General features: G+C 35.4%; 5 protein-coding genes across 8 annotated transcripts; 2 read left to right on the top strand and 3 right to left on the bottom strand.

The window, feature by feature from the left end:
* Nucleotides 1-779: 779 nt before the first annotated feature.
* On the top strand, nucleotides 780-2,507 carry LOC120213403 (RING-H2 finger protein ATL8-like). Its single transcript, XM_039211562.1, has 3 exons — nucleotides 780-1,185; nucleotides 1,387-1,484; nucleotides 2,132-2,507. The coding sequence occupies exons 1-3, from the start codon at nucleotides 1,027-1,029 to the stop codon at nucleotides 2,505-2,507; spliced, it is 633 nt and encodes a 210-aa protein (XP_039067493.1). The 5' UTR covers nucleotides 780-1,026.
* A 371-nt stretch (nucleotides 2,508-2,878) lies between these two features.
* LOC120213204 (putative pentatricopeptide repeat-containing protein At3g08820) lies at nucleotides 2,879-5,001 on the bottom strand. Its single transcript, XM_039211342.1, has one exon. The coding sequence runs from the start codon at nucleotides 4,972-4,974 to the stop codon at nucleotides 2,890-2,892; it is 2,085 nt and encodes a 694-aa protein (XP_039067273.1). The 5' UTR covers nucleotides 4,975-5,001; the 3' UTR covers nucleotides 2,879-2,889.
* A 2,905-nt stretch (nucleotides 5,002-7,906) lies between these two features.
* Nucleotides 7,907-12,032, top strand: LOC120213205 (R3H domain-containing protein 1-like). The gene is made up of 4 exons (XM_039211343.1): nucleotides 7,907-8,375; nucleotides 9,107-9,815; nucleotides 10,843-11,212; nucleotides 11,952-12,032. The coding sequence occupies exons 1-4, from the start codon at nucleotides 8,126-8,128 to the stop codon at nucleotides 12,000-12,002; spliced, it is 1,380 nt and encodes a 459-aa protein (XP_039067274.1). The 5' UTR covers nucleotides 7,907-8,125; the 3' UTR covers nucleotides 12,003-12,032.
* A 2,489-nt stretch (nucleotides 12,033-14,521) lies between these two features.
* Nucleotides 14,522-16,142, bottom strand: LOC120213206 (40S ribosomal protein S15a-1-like). Of its 3 annotated transcripts, none has more exons than XM_039211346.1 (3): nucleotides 16,073-16,142; nucleotides 14,863-15,174; nucleotides 14,522-14,729 (listed from the first exon to the last, which is right to left on the bottom strand). In XM_039211346.1, the coding sequence occupies exons 2-3, from the start codon at nucleotides 15,154-15,156 to the stop codon at nucleotides 14,631-14,633; spliced, it is 393 nt and encodes a 130-aa protein (XP_039067277.1). In that variant the 5' UTR covers nucleotides 15,157-15,174; nucleotides 16,073-16,142; the 3' UTR covers nucleotides 14,522-14,630. The 3 variants fall into 3 exon arrangements, with proteins under 3 accessions (XP_039067277.1, XP_039067275.1, XP_039067276.1); XM_039211344.1 differs by having other exon boundaries at nucleotides 14,863-15,177; nucleotides 16,073-16,141; XM_039211345.1 differs by lacking the exon at nucleotides 16,073-16,142 and having other exon boundaries at nucleotides 14,863-15,194.
* A 704-nt stretch (nucleotides 16,143-16,846) lies between these two features.
* LOC120213207 lies at nucleotides 16,847-19,980 on the bottom strand. Of its 2 annotated transcripts, XM_039211349.1 has the most exons (5): nucleotides 19,872-19,980; nucleotides 19,355-19,836; nucleotides 18,318-19,309; nucleotides 17,542-17,653; nucleotides 16,847-17,357 (listed from the first exon to the last, which is right to left on the bottom strand). In XM_039211349.1, exons 2-5 carry the CDS (start codon nucleotides 19,740-19,742, stop codon nucleotides 17,101-17,103), a joined length of 1,749 nt encoding a protein of 582 aa, XP_039067280.1. In that variant the 5' UTR covers nucleotides 19,743-19,836; nucleotides 19,872-19,980; the 3' UTR covers nucleotides 16,847-17,100. The 2 variants fall into 2 exon arrangements, with proteins under 2 accessions (XP_039067280.1, XP_039067279.1); XM_039211348.1 differs by having other exon boundaries at nucleotides 18,318-19,836.
* Between the last annotated feature and the right edge of the window lie 62 nt (nucleotides 19,981-20,042).

The following is a 20,042-nucleotide window of genomic DNA, read 5'->3' on the forward strand; positions in this document are numbered from 1 at the left end:
AAGATTTTGAAAATTTAATTAGAAAAATAAGTTATTAGTCATCTTTAGTTATTGAAGTTCCCCCCCCCCCGAAAGATGGTTATTGAATTTTTTGATAAAATTATCTTCCGATAATTTTAACGTTGAAGATCAAAATGAAAAATAAAATAAAATTAAAGATGAGTGTTTACACTTTACATGTTATATACAGATAATAATATAAACGCAAATATGACCAAATAATGACACCAACATACATGTAGAGACTTGGTTCCACTTATCGAATGAAAGAAAACATAAAAAAGTGATATCCAACCAATGTCAATTTTGTTATCGATCTAGGGTGATTGTAAAGTAATTTATGTTTTCAAGATTTTTGATAATTTAATCAAGAAAATTCAAATACAATCGTAGTATCTGATGCTCAAACAAAAGACCTTTAAAGATAACAATCATTCATTTAACCAACATTAATTTTGTTTCTTTGTATTATCACCAAATCCCATATTAGTTAGACAATTTGATTAAAACATATTTCATTAGTTAATACAATTTGTATTAACACTTGTATGCAACAAATAATGTTAAAATTTATTTTTAAACACTATTTTTTTCTTTTAAATTTTCACAAGATCAACCAATTCTTTTACGATCACCATCATTTTTTCCACTTTACGGGGCCTCCGGAGGCAAATTAAACTAAAATTTAGATCCATAATCCCATAATCTCTTACAAAATCTCCCTCAAATTTTTTCTCTTTTTACTCCCCCCCCCCCCCATGGATTGGATTAGTCCCTCTCTCTTTCCAAAAATGAAACAGTCGCCAAACTTCAAACCCCTCCATTGCCCGACTCACTGAAAAATCATTGTCACTCGAGCTAAAGGGTTCATATTCATATTTAAAGAGTGGAAAACGAAAATGGGTTATCTTAGAATTGCTTCAGTTTTGTTCCTATTGGTTGTAATGAGCATGGGAATTTGATTTTTCTTCTTCTTCTTTTTCTGGGTTTAGGAGATAAAGAGTTGGGTTATCTATTTATATAAAAATGATATCGGCGGGGACAAATTTGGTGATGACAGTAATAGGATTCGCAATGAGTGTTATGTTCATAGTGTTTATTTGTACTCGTTTGATTTGTGCTCGGATTCAGCTCATTGCTTCTCGGAGATCCTTCCCTGTTGCTTCAAGATCTGATCTTAGTATAGTAAGCTTTCTTTTCATTCTTTCTTTTCAATCCTTTAAATATCCAGAACTGGGTCCTATCCTGTCTGTGTGTTATTGTATTTTCTCGGTTTAGGATTCGCAATTAGAAATTGTATATTGTTTCATGTACCGTCAGGATCTAGCTGCTTTCAAGATTAGTTGATGTTTTCTTTGCTGATATGTCGTTTTTGTTATGGTGCAGCTTGAGCGGGGTGTACATGGACTTGAGCCTGTTGCTGTTGCCAATTTCCCCACCAAGAAATACAGTGATGGGTGCTTCTCAGCTTCGGATGATGTTCAGTATGTTTTCAGAACATTGGCTTAATTGCAGAAATCTCTGCCTGCATTTTAGGCTATACCATTTTAGATGATTTTGTTCCATCTATGTTCGGGTGTGAATATGTCTTTGACAGAGATATTATTGATGAATGAAATGAGATTTTGATAGTTAATCCTTTTTGATTGAGCGGAGAGTATATAATTGTTCACTAAATATGAAAGAACGAATGAATTAAAGAAGATGATAAGTAATCGTCTTGAGATGGTGATTTATATATAATAGTACTGGTGTCAGCGTTAAGGTAATAAGATTATTTGTAGGTTTATAGATTAAATAAATATGACCGTTAAATAGTAGATTTAACTGATCACATAAAAAACCTGTAGCTCTCTAGAAGATCTATAACTCCAAAGTACAAAGACTTCGAGAAATTCTGGGAGTCTCAGTAAGGGAAAGAATAACAGCCGATATGCTGCTTATGCAGGAAATTTGGAGGAAGTACAACAGATATGATCAAAGTTCCAAAGAAGTTATAGTTTCAGCTGTTTATCTGGTCTAACAAGCTTGTCTTTTGTTTATTTCTTATGTGTTAAGTGTCAGTAAAATTGCTTATAACCTCTTCAATTCAAGCAATGTCCAGCTGAATGTTGATTACTATTTGTGGCAGGTGCATCGTTTGCCTTTCCGAATACCATGCCGACGATATCTTGCGGATCCTGCCCTACTGTGGCCATTTCTTCCATGTAACCTGCATAGATACATGGTTGCAACAGCATTCCACATGTCCCGTTTGCCGGCTATCTCTGTGTGAATTTTTCGAGAAGAAGTGGTTGAAGCAACTGTTGTGGAGTTCAGCCGTTCGATCTCATTTCGACACACGACGGCATGGCTTTCCATTGAGAAATGACCGCCGTGGGATGGACCCGGATCTGGAAAACTATGGGGGCAATGCATCGGAAGCCAGGGAGACCGTATCCCCCACTACCGAGGATGATGAAGCCTCCATTAAAGACCCGAGAAACAAGCATGGAGAAAGCCCTTAAAACTTTTGAATCATCTTGGTTTTCAGCAATCTCTTAGTTTTAGTCGAGTTTAATGAATGTAGATTTTATATTGTTTGGACTCTCCATTTTTCTTTTAAATTATAAATAATTTAACTTTGCAGATAACATAAGAAAAGATTGGGAGAAAATCTCTTAATTATCTTCCTATTTAACCCAATTTTAAACAAGAATAATTGGATATAGACCTTATAAAGCGACTTTAGTTATAAAATAGAGTATTATTTAACAAAATATGTACGAATTATCAATGATTAAGAAAGATTATGAATAGATATTACCTTGAGATACTATGAGATAATTTAACAAAACTGAAAAAGTCTAGGTTTCTTTATCACTAACTGTTGCTGTCTATATGTTAATTTCACCAATAGTCTCCACAGGAGCATGAACCATCAATGAAATGATGGAATCTGTTATTATCCCTAACAATTATCTCTCTTCCTGTAATCCTTGAAATAAGCTTTATGGCTTCATGACAATCGCCACATACACGGAGGTTTTTAACAACTCGAATCACACCTGATGGAGCAATACTGATTAAACCAAATGCAACAGCCAGCTTCTCACTGTGGCAACCAAGGAAATGCTCTTTTTCTTCCTCTTCTATGTCGAACAACACATAATCCGTTGTAGGAACATAACCAGCTGCTTTAAGTTCCTTGGCCAATTCACCGAGTTTTTTATAGATCGTTTCGGACAAGGGGTGAGACTTGTCACCCACAAGGAATTCATTAACAACACCGTTTACTTCAATCCAACTGTATCCTGGCACTTTCTGGATTCCCCTCTCATTCATAACTGCCCTAATTTTTGCAGCAGCATCCCACTTATGACTTGCTGAATACATATTCGATAAGAGAACGTAATTTCCCGAATTCCATGGTTCTAAATTAATGAGTTTCTTTAGTACATATTCTGCTAAGTGAGTATCCTTGTGCAATCGGCATCCGCCCAACAAAGCCCCCCAAACAATAGAATTGGCCACCATTGGCATATTTTTAATCAGTTGATGAGCTTCATCTAATAAGCCTGCACGGGCTAGAAGATCCACCATGCATCCATAATGCTCAATGGTAGGAGTCAAAGAAAAGACATGGTTCATGCTGTGAAAATATCTGCGACCATCATCAACCAGACCAACATGTGTACATCCACAAAGCAAGCCCATAAAAGTGTTCTCATTAGGTAGAATTCCTGATTTTTCCATTTGGCCGAAAAGACCAAATGAGGGTTTAACATGTCCATTCATCGCGAGCCCGGATATTGCAGCATTCCAAACTACTACATCTTTCTCTTTCATCATCTTAAAGATTTCCCAAGCTTGAGTCATACTTCCGCATTTTGCATACATGTCAATTAATGCTGTACCTAGTACCGGGTTAGACCAAAACTCCTCTATGTCCATTAACTTACTAGCCCAGTCCCCTAGTTCTAGAGCTCCTAATCTGGCACAAGCGGAAAGAACGCCAACCATAGCGTAACGATCAGGTCCCAATTTCTCTTTCCGCATTTGGAAGAAGAGGTCTAGTGCTTCTTTCGGGTGTCCATTAGATGCATAGCCTTGAATCATAGTGCTCCATGTAACTATGTCCTTCTCAGGCATCCCATCGAAGGCGGAACGTGCTTTCTCCATATTTCCACACTTAGCATACATATCAACTAAGGCGGTAACCACAAACACATTTCTGCTCAATCCAAACTGCGTTACGCATCTGTCGATCCACTCTCCACTATTCAAATCCCCTAATTGAGCACAAGCTGACAGAACTCTAACAATGCTGAAACTATCAGGCCTCAAACCCATTTCTATTAACTTACTAAACAAATCAACCGCCTCCCTGTACCGTTCAACATCTATGTACCCACTGATCATGGCCGTCCAAGAAATAACATTTTTGTCAGGAATATCATCAAACACCTTAATTGCATAATCCAAATACCCGCATTTTGCATACAAATGAAGCAAACTCGTCTTAACAAAGACATCCCGATCGAATCCTAGCTTTACAACGAGGGCATGGATTCTTGTCCCTAACGGGAAATCCAAAAGCCTGGAACAAGCCTTGAGTACGAAAGGGAAAGTGAAGTTGTTGGGGCAGAAGCCTTGGGTGCGCATTGAAGCGTAAAACCGGGTAGCGTCGAGGAAACAATCGGTGGAAACGAGGCCCTGGATCGTTGTGTTCCAGAGATAAACATTGGGTTCTTTGGTTTGATCGAAGACGAGGCGGGTGTAGTTGGTTTGACCGAAGTTGAAGGAAGCTTTCAAGATGAGGTTTATGAGATAGTTGTCTTGGTGAAGGTCGAAGCGGAAAAGAGCGGCGTGAACTTGCTTGAGGCGTTTGATGGAGGTAAGGCCTTCGAGGATGCAATTCTTGATTTCAGTAAATTTTGAAAACGATGAAGTTGCTGCTGCTGGGACGAGGTTCGTAAACATGGCCACTGCCATGGGTGTCTACAGCTTTGTCACACTGAATCTTACAAGCTCACGTCTAGTTAAAATGTTAAAAGAAAGTTTCAATCATAAAAGTCCATTTATTATTAATGAGAGTAAATTTTTTGGTACATTATCGTTAATAATTTAATATTATATTGACATATCATTATAAAATAATATCATATTATCATTGAATAAAATAAAAAAAATTATATCAATAGTTTTATTAATTTTTTAACTATCAATACTAAATTAAAATGTAAATTAAACATTAAATATAATTTATAAAAAAAGAAAATGTAGACATCAAAATAGAATAAAAATAATAATTTAAGTGTTAAACATGTAATTTATCCTATTAAAGATAAACAACATCATCGGTACGGAAGCTGGTCTAGTTAGTGTGGGAGCTGGTTCCATAAGCTAATTTTGCTTTAGTTCTTTTCTGGATTATTAAAAAAAAAACAAATTTGATATTATTTTTGTTTTTCATCATTAAACTATAAAAATATAATTATAACTAAAATTGTCGGATTTATTGTTTAATCAACTTTACTATTAAATCTAAAATAGTTGAATGATGTGATCCTTTTTTATTGACGCAGAAGGTAAATTTTTTTCTCTTCATTTTATCATATTTTTAGAAGAATCCACTAATGTTTTTTTCCATTTAAATTTATCACCGAAATCTTTTTTTTCAATGTTTCTTTAACCATTTTAATCGCCAATAAATTTATTTCACTATTTTTTTTTATCATTTTATCAATTTAAATTTTTTCAATATCTCTTAAAACTCGTGAAACTTTAACACAAAACTTGTCAGTTTTGAAAAATTTAGAGTCTCATCGGAATTGAGGGATTTAGAATCTCTATTAGTAAATTCCAATAGTATGAATCACCTGTCCTAAGAGAATGACAAAATATCTCAAAATTAGTGTATTTACCAAAAGAAAGCTTAAGCATTAACTTGATTTTTATCGATTTTGAAAGAGATTTAAAGAAAATCAACCTAATAAAAATAAATAAGAGGAAACAATAAATGTTTTAGCGCCAGATATGTCACAAATAACGACCAACAATATTAAATAATTAAAGGCCTTAAAGATCCTTTTTATGAACGTCATGAGGATTAAGGTTATCTTGGAAAGTTTATTGTGATGTTCTTTACGAAATTATTTAGCCGAGACGATAATGCTGAACTAAATTACGACATCTTATGTAGGTTTCAAAGTATTTCAACATAGGAGAAGGATTGTTTGGTGGAGATGGCGTTGGATGAGAAGGTGTGTGATGTTGCCTTTGAAACGCAACCTTTTTAAGGCGCATGTAACATTTATTCATTAAAATATTCATGCGAAGCATTAGCAGTGTGTTTAAATTGATTATATTAAATGATGGTTTAAAGTGAAAATTGATAAGTGAAATTAAAAGTTCGAGGACCAATTTGACAATGAACCAAAAAGATGGATGTTACATGACAAATAATCCAATGATGTATATAGTGAATTTTGATGGAATATTAAAGGTTTAGGTGTCATGTTCTTATGCTACAGTAGATTCTAGTAATTGATGATAAATATATGTTCTTTCTTAATATTGGAAATACATGTTTAATTTGGAAAACATCAAGCCATTCATTTTTTTTTTGTCTTCAGACCGATTGGGAAGAGAAACTCTTACCTTCGATCATTCTTCTCCATCAAACCTCCTTGGTAGCCATTGATGAATGCTTATATGAATTAATGAGGTAAACTTCAAAATTCTCTAAATTTCCTCGAGTGCCTATGAATTCAAGCTTAGTTTTATAAACTCTAGGTGAAATATTTTTAGTTAGTGTTATTCATTCTAAGTTCAAGGGTTGCCAAGAACCCTTCAACCCATAAATGAAAGATTAAGGTTTATACATGTAGAGACAGATGTAAAAATTTATGTCGAGGGCGCGAACTTAAGAAGTTATATTAAAAATTTAAGAGTGCAAAGTTATAAAATTTTAAGAGGTGTGAAATTAGATAATAAATAAAAAAAATACAATAAAAAAATCTAAAATATATGAGAATTTGAAATTTTTAAGAGATGCGATTGCACCATAATACCCCACTGTTCGTCTCTGTATACATGTTAGGTATTAATTTTTATTTTGGCATATTAATATGTCAGTACTTTGTGTTCGTGTATTTTAAAAAACAAGGTGAAATGAGAACTTTAAAGGAAAAAGAAAACTAAACTAATCAAGTAATTCATCAATTTGAAGAATATTGTAAGCTCGAATTAGGTGATTGTAAACAAAATCGAGTTTATATGTGTGTTTTTTTTTTATGATTTTGCTTTGTGTAGAAAAATTGTGTAAAATACCTAATTTGTGATTTTGACTTTAAAATGAGCACTTGATTAGTATGTTGATTTTTTTAAAAATTAATGTAGAGGGATTACGACGCTTGAATACGAGATCTTTAAATATAACAATAATCTCGTTAACCACTAACATAACTTAGTTCGTGCAATTAATATTTTAATTAAAAATGCATGTATATGTGTGTTTTAATATAATATAATATAGAACCTAATGCTATGATAAAATTTAACATGTTATCATATGTTTTTATTGTACAATATTGATATCATTGTCAAAACGTGTTAATTATAATATTCGAGAAGTGAAAATGAATTAAATGTATTATTCAATATTAATAATCATAAATAAATTTAATATATTTTTTTAATGGAAAAGTAAAAATTAAATATATATATATATATGAAGGAAAATTCATTTATATTAGTATAAAACTAAATGGAAGCGTAATTTTATATGATATTTCATGGTATAAAAGAATTAGAAACCCTATCCCTTGGTTTTCTTTTTAATTATTCTCCACCATAATAAAAATAATAATAAAAAGGAACAATAAATTTATTATATAAATAAAAGTAATAATTGGATAAATGGCATCTTTTCCTTCCTCTCCCACTCTCCCCGTTCCCCCAAATCTCCAAACCCTAACCCTACCCCTATCAACCCACAATTTCTCATGAAATTCGCCCACCCTACTTTCCCTCTCCCCTCTGTAGATTCTTCTCTCCACGAACCCTAGCTTCGATTCTCTTTTTCCTTTCAATTGGTGGTATATAGAGCCCTCAAGAAGGAAACCCCGTCATTCGTTCCACCATGGAAGGCTCTGTGGTGGAGGATCTTGGCGCGCCGGAGTCGTGGGAGGTCGCCGATTTGGACGCTTCAATGAGCCGATTGATGCTTTCTTCGAACAAGGAATCTAAGCCCGAATTCCCCGATTCTACTTATTCAGCTTCGGCTTCGGCTTCTGGGTCGTCGGATGAGAAGGTGGTTTCGGAGGATGCCATCAACCAGGTTGATCAGTTCCTCCGCGAGGCAATCCAAAACCCCCGCGAGCGCCTCTCCAGTAAGTCTCCTTCCTTGCCTGTTTCGCAGATAATTCATTAGGGTTTCTGGATTTAGGGATTGGTTTTTGCATATTCCTTTGTTATTTTCTCTCCCTACGTCTGATCCAGTGTATTTCTTACCTGGACCTTATCTTATTAGTTGTCTAAACACATTTGAATAAAAAATAGGAATGAAAATGATTGTATTTTTCTGGGTAACTAATCATGTTTTTGGTGCATGCTTATATGGTGTTTAATAATTAATATCCTAGATTGAAATATTTTAATCCACGTATATTTTTCATGTTCGATTACTCAGGAGTAAACAACTTTGCAATGGTGCATTTGATATGCCAACATTGCCGATGACCTTTTCATAACTCGTTATGTTCCAATGACTAGAATGAATATGTTGAACTTAGTCTGGCTTTGGTGAGAAGTTTTTATTAGATATCATAAAGGTATCCTTGGAACTTAGAAGATTCTTGGCTACTTCATAATAGCATAAATAGATTGACTATCTTTTAAAAGTTGGCCATTTAAGAATGCTTGTGGAAGATATAAATAAAGTATGCATTGGTGGAACAAGTTGAAAGTACATCATAGATAAAATTGAATCATCATATTCCGGCATTTTTTCATTTGAAAACTATTGTATCTTCATAGAATGAGTTGTCTGCATCTTTCAATATACGAGCAAGAGTGTTCATTTATACTCATAAACTGAGATTTCTTAATTCCTTCTGTTCAGTCCTGAGGATGGAACAAGATGTTGAAAATTTTATCCGAGATCCTTCACAGCAGCAATTCGAGTTCCAACAGCTGCCTACATCATACTTAAGGTTGGCTGCACATCGCATCGCACAGCATTATTCATTGCAGTCGATGGTTTTATTAGACAATAATTTACCTGATGGTTCTGGCTCCAGAATCATTGTCTGTAAGACTTCTGAATGTAGGCTTCCCCGTATCCGCCTGTCAGACATCCCTGTAAATTTACCATCAGAAGACCCTGGTGTTCTTAAGGTGGCTATTAAACAGAGGCCACAGAAAAGGTCTCAGCTTGTGAACAATTCAAATTCAAATTCTTCGAAGTCAAACAGCTCCAAAAGTGTGGAAGAAAGAAAAGACGAGTATAACCGAGCTCGAGCAAGGATATTTAACTCTAATAGTTCTAGCAGTGGTCCTAGTGGAAAGCCAGCAAGTGAACCAAGGTTGCAGGATGTTTCCTACTATGGTTCCTCAGGGATGGCAAATATGGAAGAGGGATCTGTCTCAGTGATTTCTGATGTAAATTCTGATAGTGGTTTGATTGATTACTCTTCAAGTAGTAGTAGGTCAGCTAGAAGTAGGACAGAGAAGGAGCCAATTGGTAGGAGCAAACCACATAATAGGGTGGCCATCTTTCGGGATCATGAGACTGAGCGCAAGGACCCTGATTATAACAGGAATTATGATAGGTATGTGCCACTTTTTTTAATTTTTTCCCCTCAGGGTATTTCATTTTCTGATTCATTGCCAGGGATTTCAAACATAGCGGGGATTCATTATAGTTAATATTGAAAGTTATGTTGTAACTTGAAAGGGAGTAAATGTTTTATTCTCATAGAACAAAGTTTTAGAACAATTTCTCTTTACTTTTCAATTTTGTGTAAATGAGTCTTGAATGACTGCAATAGGTATCTCTGTTTTTATATTTTGTTTCCAGCAGGATTCATTGAAGTTAATACTGAAAGTTATGATTTAACCGTAAAGGGAGTAACTGTTTTACTCTCATAGAACAAGTCTTTTAAACAATTTCTCTTTACTTCTCAATTATGAGTGAATGAGTCATTCTTTTCATCTATAGATACCCATTCATATGTTTATAATGCCTGCTCTACATTGTTATTGTCGATCTTTATGCTTGTAAGATCTGATATTTTTTTTTTCCATTACCTTTCATAAATTCTCTTTATTTGTATCAATTGAACACACTTCCTTTTCATTATTATTTTCTTTTTTGATGTCATTCTATGTATGGCAAGTCTGTACTGGTATACTCATTTTCTTTGAAAAGTAATAAAAAAGTAATTTACCATTTAAATACAATTTGTACATCTATTAATTGGAATATTTAGAGATAATTGGTAGAAGGAAAACTTCATAATGGTGTAAGAGGAAAGGATCGATAGAGCTACTGATTTTTGGATCCTTATGAGTTTTCTAACAATAAAAAGATCTGCAGTTTCTGCTTTTTGTTGTCTTACGTGGTAGGAATATTTTGTTGGATTGTAATTTGTGTGTGTGGAGGGGGGGGGTGTTTTTTTAGATAAAAAGCTTAACTATATCAAAATGTATTCAAATCCGCTAGCTGCTAAGATCAATCCTGGATTGACCTATTTCGTTTGTATTTCATCTTTTATTTCATATTTATAGACTTGGGTATTGCAAAACCATTTTTTTCTTCGTGAGGCATAAGTTTATATAGTGTTTGTTTTTCTTCAGGTACATGCAAAGATTTGATCCTGGGTTTGGGTTCAATAGTGGACCATACACAATGCAGCCTATGTACACCCCTGCAATTAACTACAACACTGAATTCCCACAACTTGGATCTACTCATCGGCCTCAAATATCTACCGAACACCAACCTCATCCTGTCCCACAACAGACACCTGGGCCCTGGGTGCCTCCACCAACTCCTACAGGAATCAGTTATGGTCATCCTGAAACAATGATGCCACCTTTTAATCCAAATCATGTTGGTGCACGCTCTACATCTGCCATATATTTGCATTCTTCTCAGTATCCTCTTCAGCGTCCTGGAATGCCTTTCATCCACCCTCATGAGCATGTTCACCAGCCTTTTTCACAGGTAGAGCAACGTCACAACTCTCCTTCCTAATGTCATTAAATGCACTCATTTTTGTTCCTTCTTTTGATGCTTGCTTTTGGTCACTTTTTTTAGTTCAGACTTAATTTTAAGGGATTCCAACAACATTTTTGTTTTTCATCATCACTTGCACATGTGCAGTGAACAACAAAAGTTTACCTGCTATGTTTTAAATTGAATCTTGAAAATTTTGGTCTATATAGAACTACTATAACCATGTTTAAGTAGCCCTTCTTCCTTTCTCTTCATTTCCATTCTATCTTTCTTTATTTTTATTGTACTTTCGTTGTTTACTCGAAGGTGAAAGATAGACCAATCAACCCAATGGTAAAATATTAAATATGCCAGATGCTTTCATCTAATTTTTATGTATAGTGTTGGAAGGGATTTTCAGATACCTATCTTAAGGTTTCTTATTCTACTCTGGCTTGAAGACGCCTGCAAACCCCTGCATATAAACAGAATTTACATGTTGACCTTATAATTATTCCTGAATTCTTGATTGAAATCCCTTCATATTGATAAATTTTTAATTCAAAACCGTTTAAGTGACTTTTCAAAAAAAACCTTATATTTATAACAAAATTTACTGCGATATGTCTTGGGAAAAAAAGAGGTGGGGTGAACAGGGGAGGGATAGAAAGGAACAAAATTTGAAAATAATATTTGTCTCTTTAGTTTATAGCTCTGATGATGGTCTTGAATTATTGAATTTATACAGCCTCGTCAACATCAGCCTAATGCTAGTTTTGGATTAGCCCGGCCCCGGTGAGGGGCTTGGGCCATGCCTGCACCCTGCCAGGAAAACAATGATCTGAAACTGCTGAATCAAAGTTGTCACAAGTTATCTTAACTGGCAGGAGTGCAGGCATAGAAAGCCGGGGTGAGCTGGACATGATTTTGAAGGAAATATGCATTGATCCACAACCTCACACTCGGTTTATCTTGGAGCTTCTGTCTCTTTGGCAAAGGTAGGAGAAGTTCATTTGGTTTGGCATATTCATTGCCTTTGATGATGATGATGATGAAAAGTAGATGAGACTTCTTGGAGCTAAGAATGTAATCACTCATCAATGATGAAGGTATTGCTCACCTCATTCATGCCCCCTCTCCAAAGCAGACATAATATTCCGAACTGCATTTATATGTATCTGCTATGTCACACCTATTCGAGGAGCCAAGGGGAATTGAGAAGATACTTGCTTTTGAAGTGGGCAAATTGAATATGTCCTGTGAGGGCTTTCGACGAGCAGCATCTCCTGTTGCGTATGGGGTACAAGCTTTTGCCTTGAAATAATATGCATTTACTGGAAAAGTTGTTTGCTGCAATAATAAAGCGGACATCATTATGTACCATATAACTATTTGATCGGAGCATATTTTGAAACTTTTGATCACTATCAGCTAGTATCTTTAGTCTTGCTTGATTTTTACTTGCACACACTTGTTTTCTATATATTTTGTGCATAGGAAAACCACTAGTGTTTTCTGCTGGTGACTTTACACAATTAATGACCATTGTCTGTATTTTGATAGAATGCTACATGCTCTTTGAGACCACACAGTTTACCAGCAGCCAGCTCTTTGTTCAAGATTATCATCAAAATATTACTAGGCTTCGTTTCGCAAATATATGATTTTCTAAGATTAAACATCAAAATGTTGTTTTTTTATTTATAGAAATATCACATGGACAAAAGTATGTCGTTCTTTTGGAAGATGTATGTCGGTGAATGTCTTTTAAAAAAGGCTTAATGAAAAAAAAAAACGTTCAATCTATACTCTTTGTTCATTTTAAGCGTCTGAAATATTTTTTTTATCAATTTAAGTTCTTGAAGTTTTGACGTTGTTATTCTTTGAAGTTCTGATGTTATAACGGTCATTAAAAAGTTTATCATTTGACATGTGTTGTGTACAAAATTGAAAATTATATATTTTTAAGATAAATATTAAATTTTTCTAAAATCATAAAAAAGATCTTGAAATTCTAAATCCTTTATTCAAGTTTCTATCATGATCAATCGTTGGTCCAATCATGTCGGTCACAATTGTTGTCACTGTCGTCAAAAAAATCACATGCTCATCGTAGTCGCTATTGCTGACACCCTTGTTTGCCAAACAAGGCTTTGCGATAAAGCTGAGACCAGTGCGGTGTTTGATACAACTTGTATAGCAAGTATCCTTTCTTGAAACCCTTCTCTACTAGCTCGAAAAGGCCACATTGTACATGCTAGGAATGAATTGGTGGGTGTTCTGATGATGGAGTCAACATCCTCTAATCGTGTCCGACTCTTCTATCTGGTTTCCTCGAAGTTCCATCTGTTCTTTGTTCAACAAATCTAGTTCTTCTGGCAGCTCTTATCCTATCAAGGTTAAGATTTACCACTGTTTAGATAATGTGGAAGCAGTAGAGAATTGCATTAATTATTACTGCTCAGGTGGAGAATATAGGTACGTATCTGCAACGACAAACCAAATTTTAGGAGAACAATACGTGCATGGTCACAAAACACACAGGAAAGGGAAAGAGCCTTACTCGCTGCTTGGTTCATCAACATGGGTGATCTCATTTTCAAGCCACATCTTAATTTCACCTGAAAGGCATAGAGAACAACTACACCAATTTGATAGTCAACTTCAGGATTCATTCTTGTTTCTCTTTGGCCTACATCTCACTCATCTCATACTCCAAAACAAAAGCTGGTTTATGGAAAATGAGACCAACAAAAGGAGCTTAGATTGAAAGCATTTGCTAATTATATAAAAGAGTCGGTTGATTATTTTGTATAAACAGTGATAAATTAAGAATAAATTGAAAGCAAGAAAACGTCGGCGATGGTCGTAGTAGTGGTGACGATGGTGAAAGACATTGACAATACTGATGAGTGTGTGATTGTTCAACAGTGATGGTAAGGTCGATAGTGATCAGCAATGGCTGATGATGAGATTTGGAATTAAGTATTTAGGCTTTTGATTTTTTTTCCTTTTTGTAATTTTAGAGATTTGGAGTTTATTTTTAAAATGTATATATCATTCTAAGCTTTTTTTTTTAAGTGAACAAATTGTATAATTTGGGTACTGACAATAAGAAAAAAAAGGACCCTCAAAATACTTATTATTTTCGTGAACAAAGTACAGGATTTCCTTTTCGAAAGATAGAAAAAGATAAGATACAATAAGAAAAAAGGATACTCTTAGAGCATGTAGAGATGGGAATTACAACCTACACCGTATTATGAGAATAATTGAAATCTCCAAAAAATCACGAGCAAAACATAAATATTATCCTCAAAATACATATTGGATCAGAACCAAAATTTGAAAGAGTAGCTAAACTATTCTGTCCCCAAGGTAAAACACATAATTTCATAAAGTTCTAAACATGAAGATCAGAAATCCCTCAATAGAAGAAGCCTAGTACTTTTCCACCAACATTCTTTCTTCTAGCTTCTTCATGGTCCATTATTCCAGCAGATGTAGTCAGCACAATATACCCAAACTGCAATCAAAATACAAACATATACATCTCAACTCAATAAAAGGATCCATGTTTCTTCGGACAAACCGTAGCTAATGCATATGAAAACATTTCCACGAGGGAAAAAAATTCTTAATGAAGTTTCTAAGCTAACCTGTCTTGACGGAAGTAGCCTAGCAGTCCAACCCTCGATCTCCTTCACTCCTATGTCGAAACGAGGACTGATGACTCCACACTTGTTAAGCCTTCCGTTCAATTCGACCACTATTTTACCAGCTCTGTGATCATCGACATACTCAAACTCTCCAATATAACCGTGCTTCTGCATGACCAAAAGGAACTTGATGATCACTTTCGAGGAAGGCCTGATCATGACCTGGCGTTTGCCCCTCTTCTCAGCATTGTACATGCTCTTCAGTGCATCATTCAAAACGCTGACCCTCACCATCCTTCCAAATACAACTTACTGCTGCTTTTACATCAAATTAAGCATTAATTTAGAATTTTTTAAGAAACTCACTAAAGCAACTCAAACATATTATTCTTCTAACCAGTGTTGTGGAGGCATGTGCCTAAAATGTATGTGCAGTACACCTAAACACTCGGCAACTTGATTGAAGTTCTCCTTAATTTCTTTTGATTTTCAGTTTTCTTCATTAGATATACCACTACTAGTAAGAAAGGGATAATATCAAGCTCTATATTTATAAAATATTTGAGTATTCAAATATAGACAAGGACCATAAGGAAATAATTCATTTTGACAAATAAAAAGATTACATGTTTTAAAAATAAACTAGACAACACTTTTAGAGTTATATTACATGTCCCAAGTTATATCGTATATAGATACACACGCATACATAACGCATTTCTTCACCCCTGGGTCGGATCGAATACAAGGGTTTTAACACCCAGAGTGTGTCTTGCAGTTTTGACAACAGAGCTATTAAACAACCACTATTTTCCTATAGTAATAACAGCATTTCCAGTGATCAAATATCTTATTCAAATGAGGAATCGTTTCAATTCAATAAACCCAGCTTTCTAATCAGAGCTTACATAGTGACAAAACCAAGCAGAGGAAAAAAGTTTAAGGGAACCACAAGTTTTAACCCATAGGGGTGAAAAAAGTATATTCTTTGCTTCCCCATAAACCGAAACACAAGATCATTTCAGTGTCATATCTTGTCCATGGAATGAAACATCAACAACGTAACAAATACGAAGACAAATAAAACGAAACCTGATCAAATGTGTGAATAAATCTTGATATCCATATAATTCAATGAAAGAGAGAAGAAAAAGAGAACCTCAAAGGTCTTAAAGTTGAAGAAAGGAAAGGGAGTGAGTGTGCTTCTAACCTGAAAGCAAAAGCCGGCGGCCGCGTTTGAAGAGTAGTAAAAGGAAAGACAAAATTACATGAAAGCTAGGTTTCGGCTTTAAACTTAAGTTTTTGGTTTTAGGGGCTTTGAAATTACTCAGAAATGGGCCTGTGGATACAAAGGCCCAAATGGATGCTTTGCAATTGTATAAAATCAACTCAATTAAAAAATATTTTTATATTTTTACATAATCTTAAATAAAATATTTGGTACATACACTAATTTTTAATATTTTTATATAACTATTATCTTGACTGATTAATTCAAATCAAATATTCTATAAATATATTATAAGAATGACTCTTCCGGCCTAATTTGTTTCATTTATAATTCAAAATTTCAATATATGACTTTACTTAAAAATGTTGAGGTCTCATCCTTCTAATTCAATAAAAAAATTATACACAGAACAAGCGATCTCAATGATTAAAGAATTATTATTATTTCATGAAATCTTGAATTCAAGTATCATGTATATCGTAATATAAACGTTTAATGTCAAATAATTGATAGGTTAAAGAAATACTACCTTATACATACTCTATTTAATAAAATAAATTAAAAATCGTTAATTTTCAACGTTTAAATAATATGTGCTAAACTATGGCTCCTTATCATTTAAATTATCAAAAAATTACAAAAAAAACTAAATGATAATTGATAAATCAACATAACAACATTTTAATCATTAATATTTACATATTTTAATTTTATCTTAATTCTAGAAAATTAACATGCAAAATTTCAATATTATATCAATTTAATCTCTATTAATCCATTCTCTTCTCATTCCCCAAACCATACCATACCATACCCCTTCAACTTCAACAAAGAGCCCATTATTTCCTGTAATTCTCCCTTTTTTTCATATTTCTCCACCAAATATCTGGCAAAAACAATTTTGGTACGACATCAAGTTACATAATAATACACAATGTACATTTAAATTAAATTAAAAACCTATACATTATTACACTACTCTCCCACTCTTATCCAAACTTGTTCTACTAGCTTACTACCGGCACCTCATCAACCAAAAAGTGGGCCACTGAATCTTCCGACGATTCGGTAAGACTAGCAGCTTCAGCAATTCTGAGTGCCATCATAGCTTTGTATGTAGCCATATCGGCATTTTGCATTAGCAACTGAGTATGTTGGCGTCTCATGATAGCTGTTTCGATAGATCTCGTTGCTGCGGCTCTAGCTTCTTCCACCTTAACCATCACATCCTCTTCTACCAATGCAACGTGTTCAGCGACCATGGCTGCAGGTATCACAAATAATAGTGTCTCAGCAACAAATCTGAAACAAAGTCTTATCAACACATACACACTAGGAAATTTATATCATGAAATCATTGATGACATGGAAAACCATATATACACATCAAAATCAGACCAAAACTTGTATGGTACAGCATGACTGCTATAGTGGAGAGCATAGTTTACCTTGCAACAAACTCGGTTGCTTGCCTCTTGCATGGCTAGCTTGACGCTTAAATGACCTCCTTTTACGTAGGAAGGGCTGCGGAACTACTGGAGCCTTCTTGACCTGATGACCCTGTTAAAATCAAACAATAGTTGTAGTCATATATCTACAGCAGTCGAGCATATACAATGCTTATAACTCTACATGCACACCAGACACCAGAAAGAAGAGCAAGGAGACTGAACTGCAACTGCAACTGCAACTGCAGAAGGGATGAAAGTTTCAAATTTCAAGACATTCCTGGGAACAAAAAGGGATATACTAGTCGTAAAGGAAAGTTCAGAGCAAGAACATATCGAGTGCCTCAATTGCGAAACAGAAGCACAATTTCACAACTTGACCACACACAACCTGTTATCTTTTTCCCTCTAAATTCTTAAAAATGTTAATGTTGTATCACATTGCTCAGGATGTGTAATTTATAGCAAGCAACTCATGCAACCCTATAGTAAAAAAATCAGTTGACCCATAAATACAATTGTATGAACTCGTCAAACGATAAATGTAGGAACCAAAACAAGAAATAGGCCTATAAACCCTTCGGAAAAGGTATAGTTGTCCATGCTAAACTTCGCTAAAAGTTCCAACAAACAATTAAACTTACTTAGAACACGAGATAGAATTTTCTTCATTTACAAAGGATAGTATACAATAAAACGATGCAGAGTTCATTTTTCCAAATGAAAATACAATGATATTGACATGTATCTATAAATAAATTTTCCACAAAGTTTACCTGGAAAACTCTAAGCAGCGGCGATCGCCTTTGCCCCCTTTTTTTCGACCAGTAAGCATGAACAGCTTCAACCACTCCACTAATACCCAGATCAGCAGCAGCAGCAATCACATTTGAGTGATCATCTGTGCTACAAAAACATGCCTTCTCGAAAGCATCAACCATCAACTCAAAACAATCCTCTGAAATATGCTCGCAATGACCATTTCCTTGAAAAAACTCATTATTGAACTTCTTTAACCACTCCTCATCTTCTGAATCCATGTCATAGTTAGCAGCCCTATTTGCCAAGGTTCTCGATACCTCATCACCATCAACAGATATATATGAATCCGGTCTTCGAAATGGCACACTGGGTTTACCCTCATACCCTGATACTTCACGAACCCCAGGCACGGGGATCACTCTACAAGTTGAAGCAGGCACATTGCGCTCATTGCATTCCTTGTAAAGATCCTTGAAAAGGATCCAATCTTGCCGATTTGGAAACTCGAGCTTCCAGGTATCATCCCCGGTCCATATCATAGCACGTGTGAAGCGATTCAATGAGGGTGGCCTCATAATTTTATCTGCCTTCTGTGCATATTTGGTCTTATTGTCCTTTTTCACTATAAGAAGCCATTCTTTTGATGCAGAGTGCTCTAAAGTGACAATTGCTCCTTCTTCCCTGTAACATCTATCAGGTTCAATGATCAATACATTGGCAGAGCATTGCGATGAATCTGATTCCAACTCTACCTTCGGCATTAAATCTGATATCGAAGAGCTCGCATCACTCAAGTCCGATGTGGAACCGCGGATTGAACTCCTAAGCTTGTTTTTAGAAACTACGGAGGAAAACGGAATCCCATTTCTCCTGCTACTTATCAAATCAGACATCAGAGCTCCACTAGAAATAGGGTTTCTAGCTCTCATTTTCCTCAACGAACTCCTCCTCTTCTGAATACTGCTTCGAACTGTTAGTTTCGAAGCTCTAAAACATGGATGCGAAACGGCTTTGCTCCCGTGCTTATCGGTTTCAAGAACCGTAGAACCAATGGGACTCTTCGGCTCAGAATTTTCCGAAAGATGACACTTAGGTACCCCGTTTCTCTTCCTTTTTCTAGTATAAACAATCCCAAACATCTTATCTACAGTGCCGCCATTGTTTTCGGCTTCAGCTTTCACTTTCCTGGACCGTTTCTTTGGATTTACTTCGTGGCCCAGTCTTTTGGGTTTCTCATTTACGTCTGCAGGAGACTTACGTACTTCATTCTTTGGGGTCTTTTTCACCGAGTTGTTGAATTCAACACCGTCGTTGAAGCGCCTCTTCGGCTTTACTTCGCCGGAATCAGGTCGGAGTTGCCTCCCGGAACGAAGAACCCGGGCCTCCGAGCTCTTCATACTGCAAACACGTGTGCTCCGTTTCATCCCCACCGAAGGCATCGCCGCCCGGAGAAAAACACTGCTCACACGCTCTTCCTATCCCGAACCCAACGAGTTGACTCAGTAACCGACTAGACTCGGACGAGTCAAAAAGGAAAAAGAAAAAACCAACCCCGAAAAGCCCCACTCAACCAACCACCTCGTGAAATACAACAGAACGTTAACAATTAGACAGCCAACGGATGACCCTCCATCTAAGAAACAGATCCATACTCAAAAACACAAATCTGCCACTCGGGAAAAGTAGGAGTAACCCAGACCGTTTTGACTCAGCTACACGATTTTTTTTTAAAATTTACG

Source organism: Hibiscus syriacus, unplaced genomic scaffold (genome assembly GCF_006381635.1).
Source record: "Hibiscus syriacus cultivar Baekdansim isolate YM2019G1 unplaced genomic scaffold, ASM638163v2 tig00110020_pilon, whole genome shotgun sequence".
NCBI lineage: Eukaryota > Viridiplantae > Streptophyta > Magnoliopsida > Malvales > Malvaceae > Hibiscus > Hibiscus syriacus.

Excerpts from the sequence above, each read along its gene's own strand:
- LOC120213403 (XM_039211562.1), top strand. The coding sequence starts at position 1,027 with ATGATATCGGCGGGGACAAATTTGGTGATGACAGTAATAGGATTCGCA. Across the intron at positions 1,186-1,386 it reads CAAGATCTGATCTTAGTATA|CTTGAGCGGGGTGTACATGG; the intron begins GTAAGCTTTCTT and ends GTTATGGTGCAG. Across the intron at positions 1,485-2,131 it reads TCAGCTTCGGATGATGTTCA|GTGCATCGTTTGCCTTTCCG; the intron begins GTATGTTTTCAG and ends TATTTGTGGCAG.
- LOC120213204 (XM_039211342.1), bottom strand. The coding sequence starts at position 4,974 with ATGGCAGTGGCCATGTTTACGAACCTCGTCCCAGCAGCAGCAACTTCA.
- LOC120213205 (XM_039211343.1), top strand. The coding sequence starts at position 8,126 with ATGGAAGGCTCTGTGGTGGAGGATCTTGGCGCGCCGGAGTCGTGGGAG. Across the intron at positions 8,376-9,106 it reads CCCCCGCGAGCGCCTCTCCA|TCCTGAGGATGGAACAAGAT; the intron begins GTAAGTCTCCTT and ends CCTTCTGTTCAG. Across the intron at positions 11,213-11,951 it reads TTCACCAGCCTTTTTCACAG|CCTCGTCAACATCAGCCTAA; the intron begins GTAGAGCAACGT and ends GAATTTATACAG.
- LOC120213206 (XM_039211346.1), bottom strand. The coding sequence starts at position 15,156 with ATGGTGAGGGTCAGCGTTTTGAATGATGCACTGAAGAGCATGTACAAT. Across the intron at positions 14,730-14,862 it reads GGCTACTTCCGTCAAGACAG|TTTGGGTATATTGTGCTGAC; the intron begins GTTAGCTTAGAA and ends TTTTGATTGCAG.
- LOC120213207 (XM_039211348.1), bottom strand. The coding sequence starts at position 19,742 with ATGCCTTCGGTGGGGATGAAACGGAGCACACGTGTTTGCAGTATGAAG. Across the intron at positions 17,654-18,317 it reads CGCTGCTTAGAGTTTTCCAG|GGTCATCAGGTCAAGAAGGC; the intron begins GTAAACTTTGTG and ends TGATTTTAACAG. Across the intron at positions 17,358-17,541 it reads GCAACCGAGTTTGTTGCAAG|CCATGGTCGCTGAACACGTT; the intron begins GTAAACTATGCT and ends TGATACCTGCAG.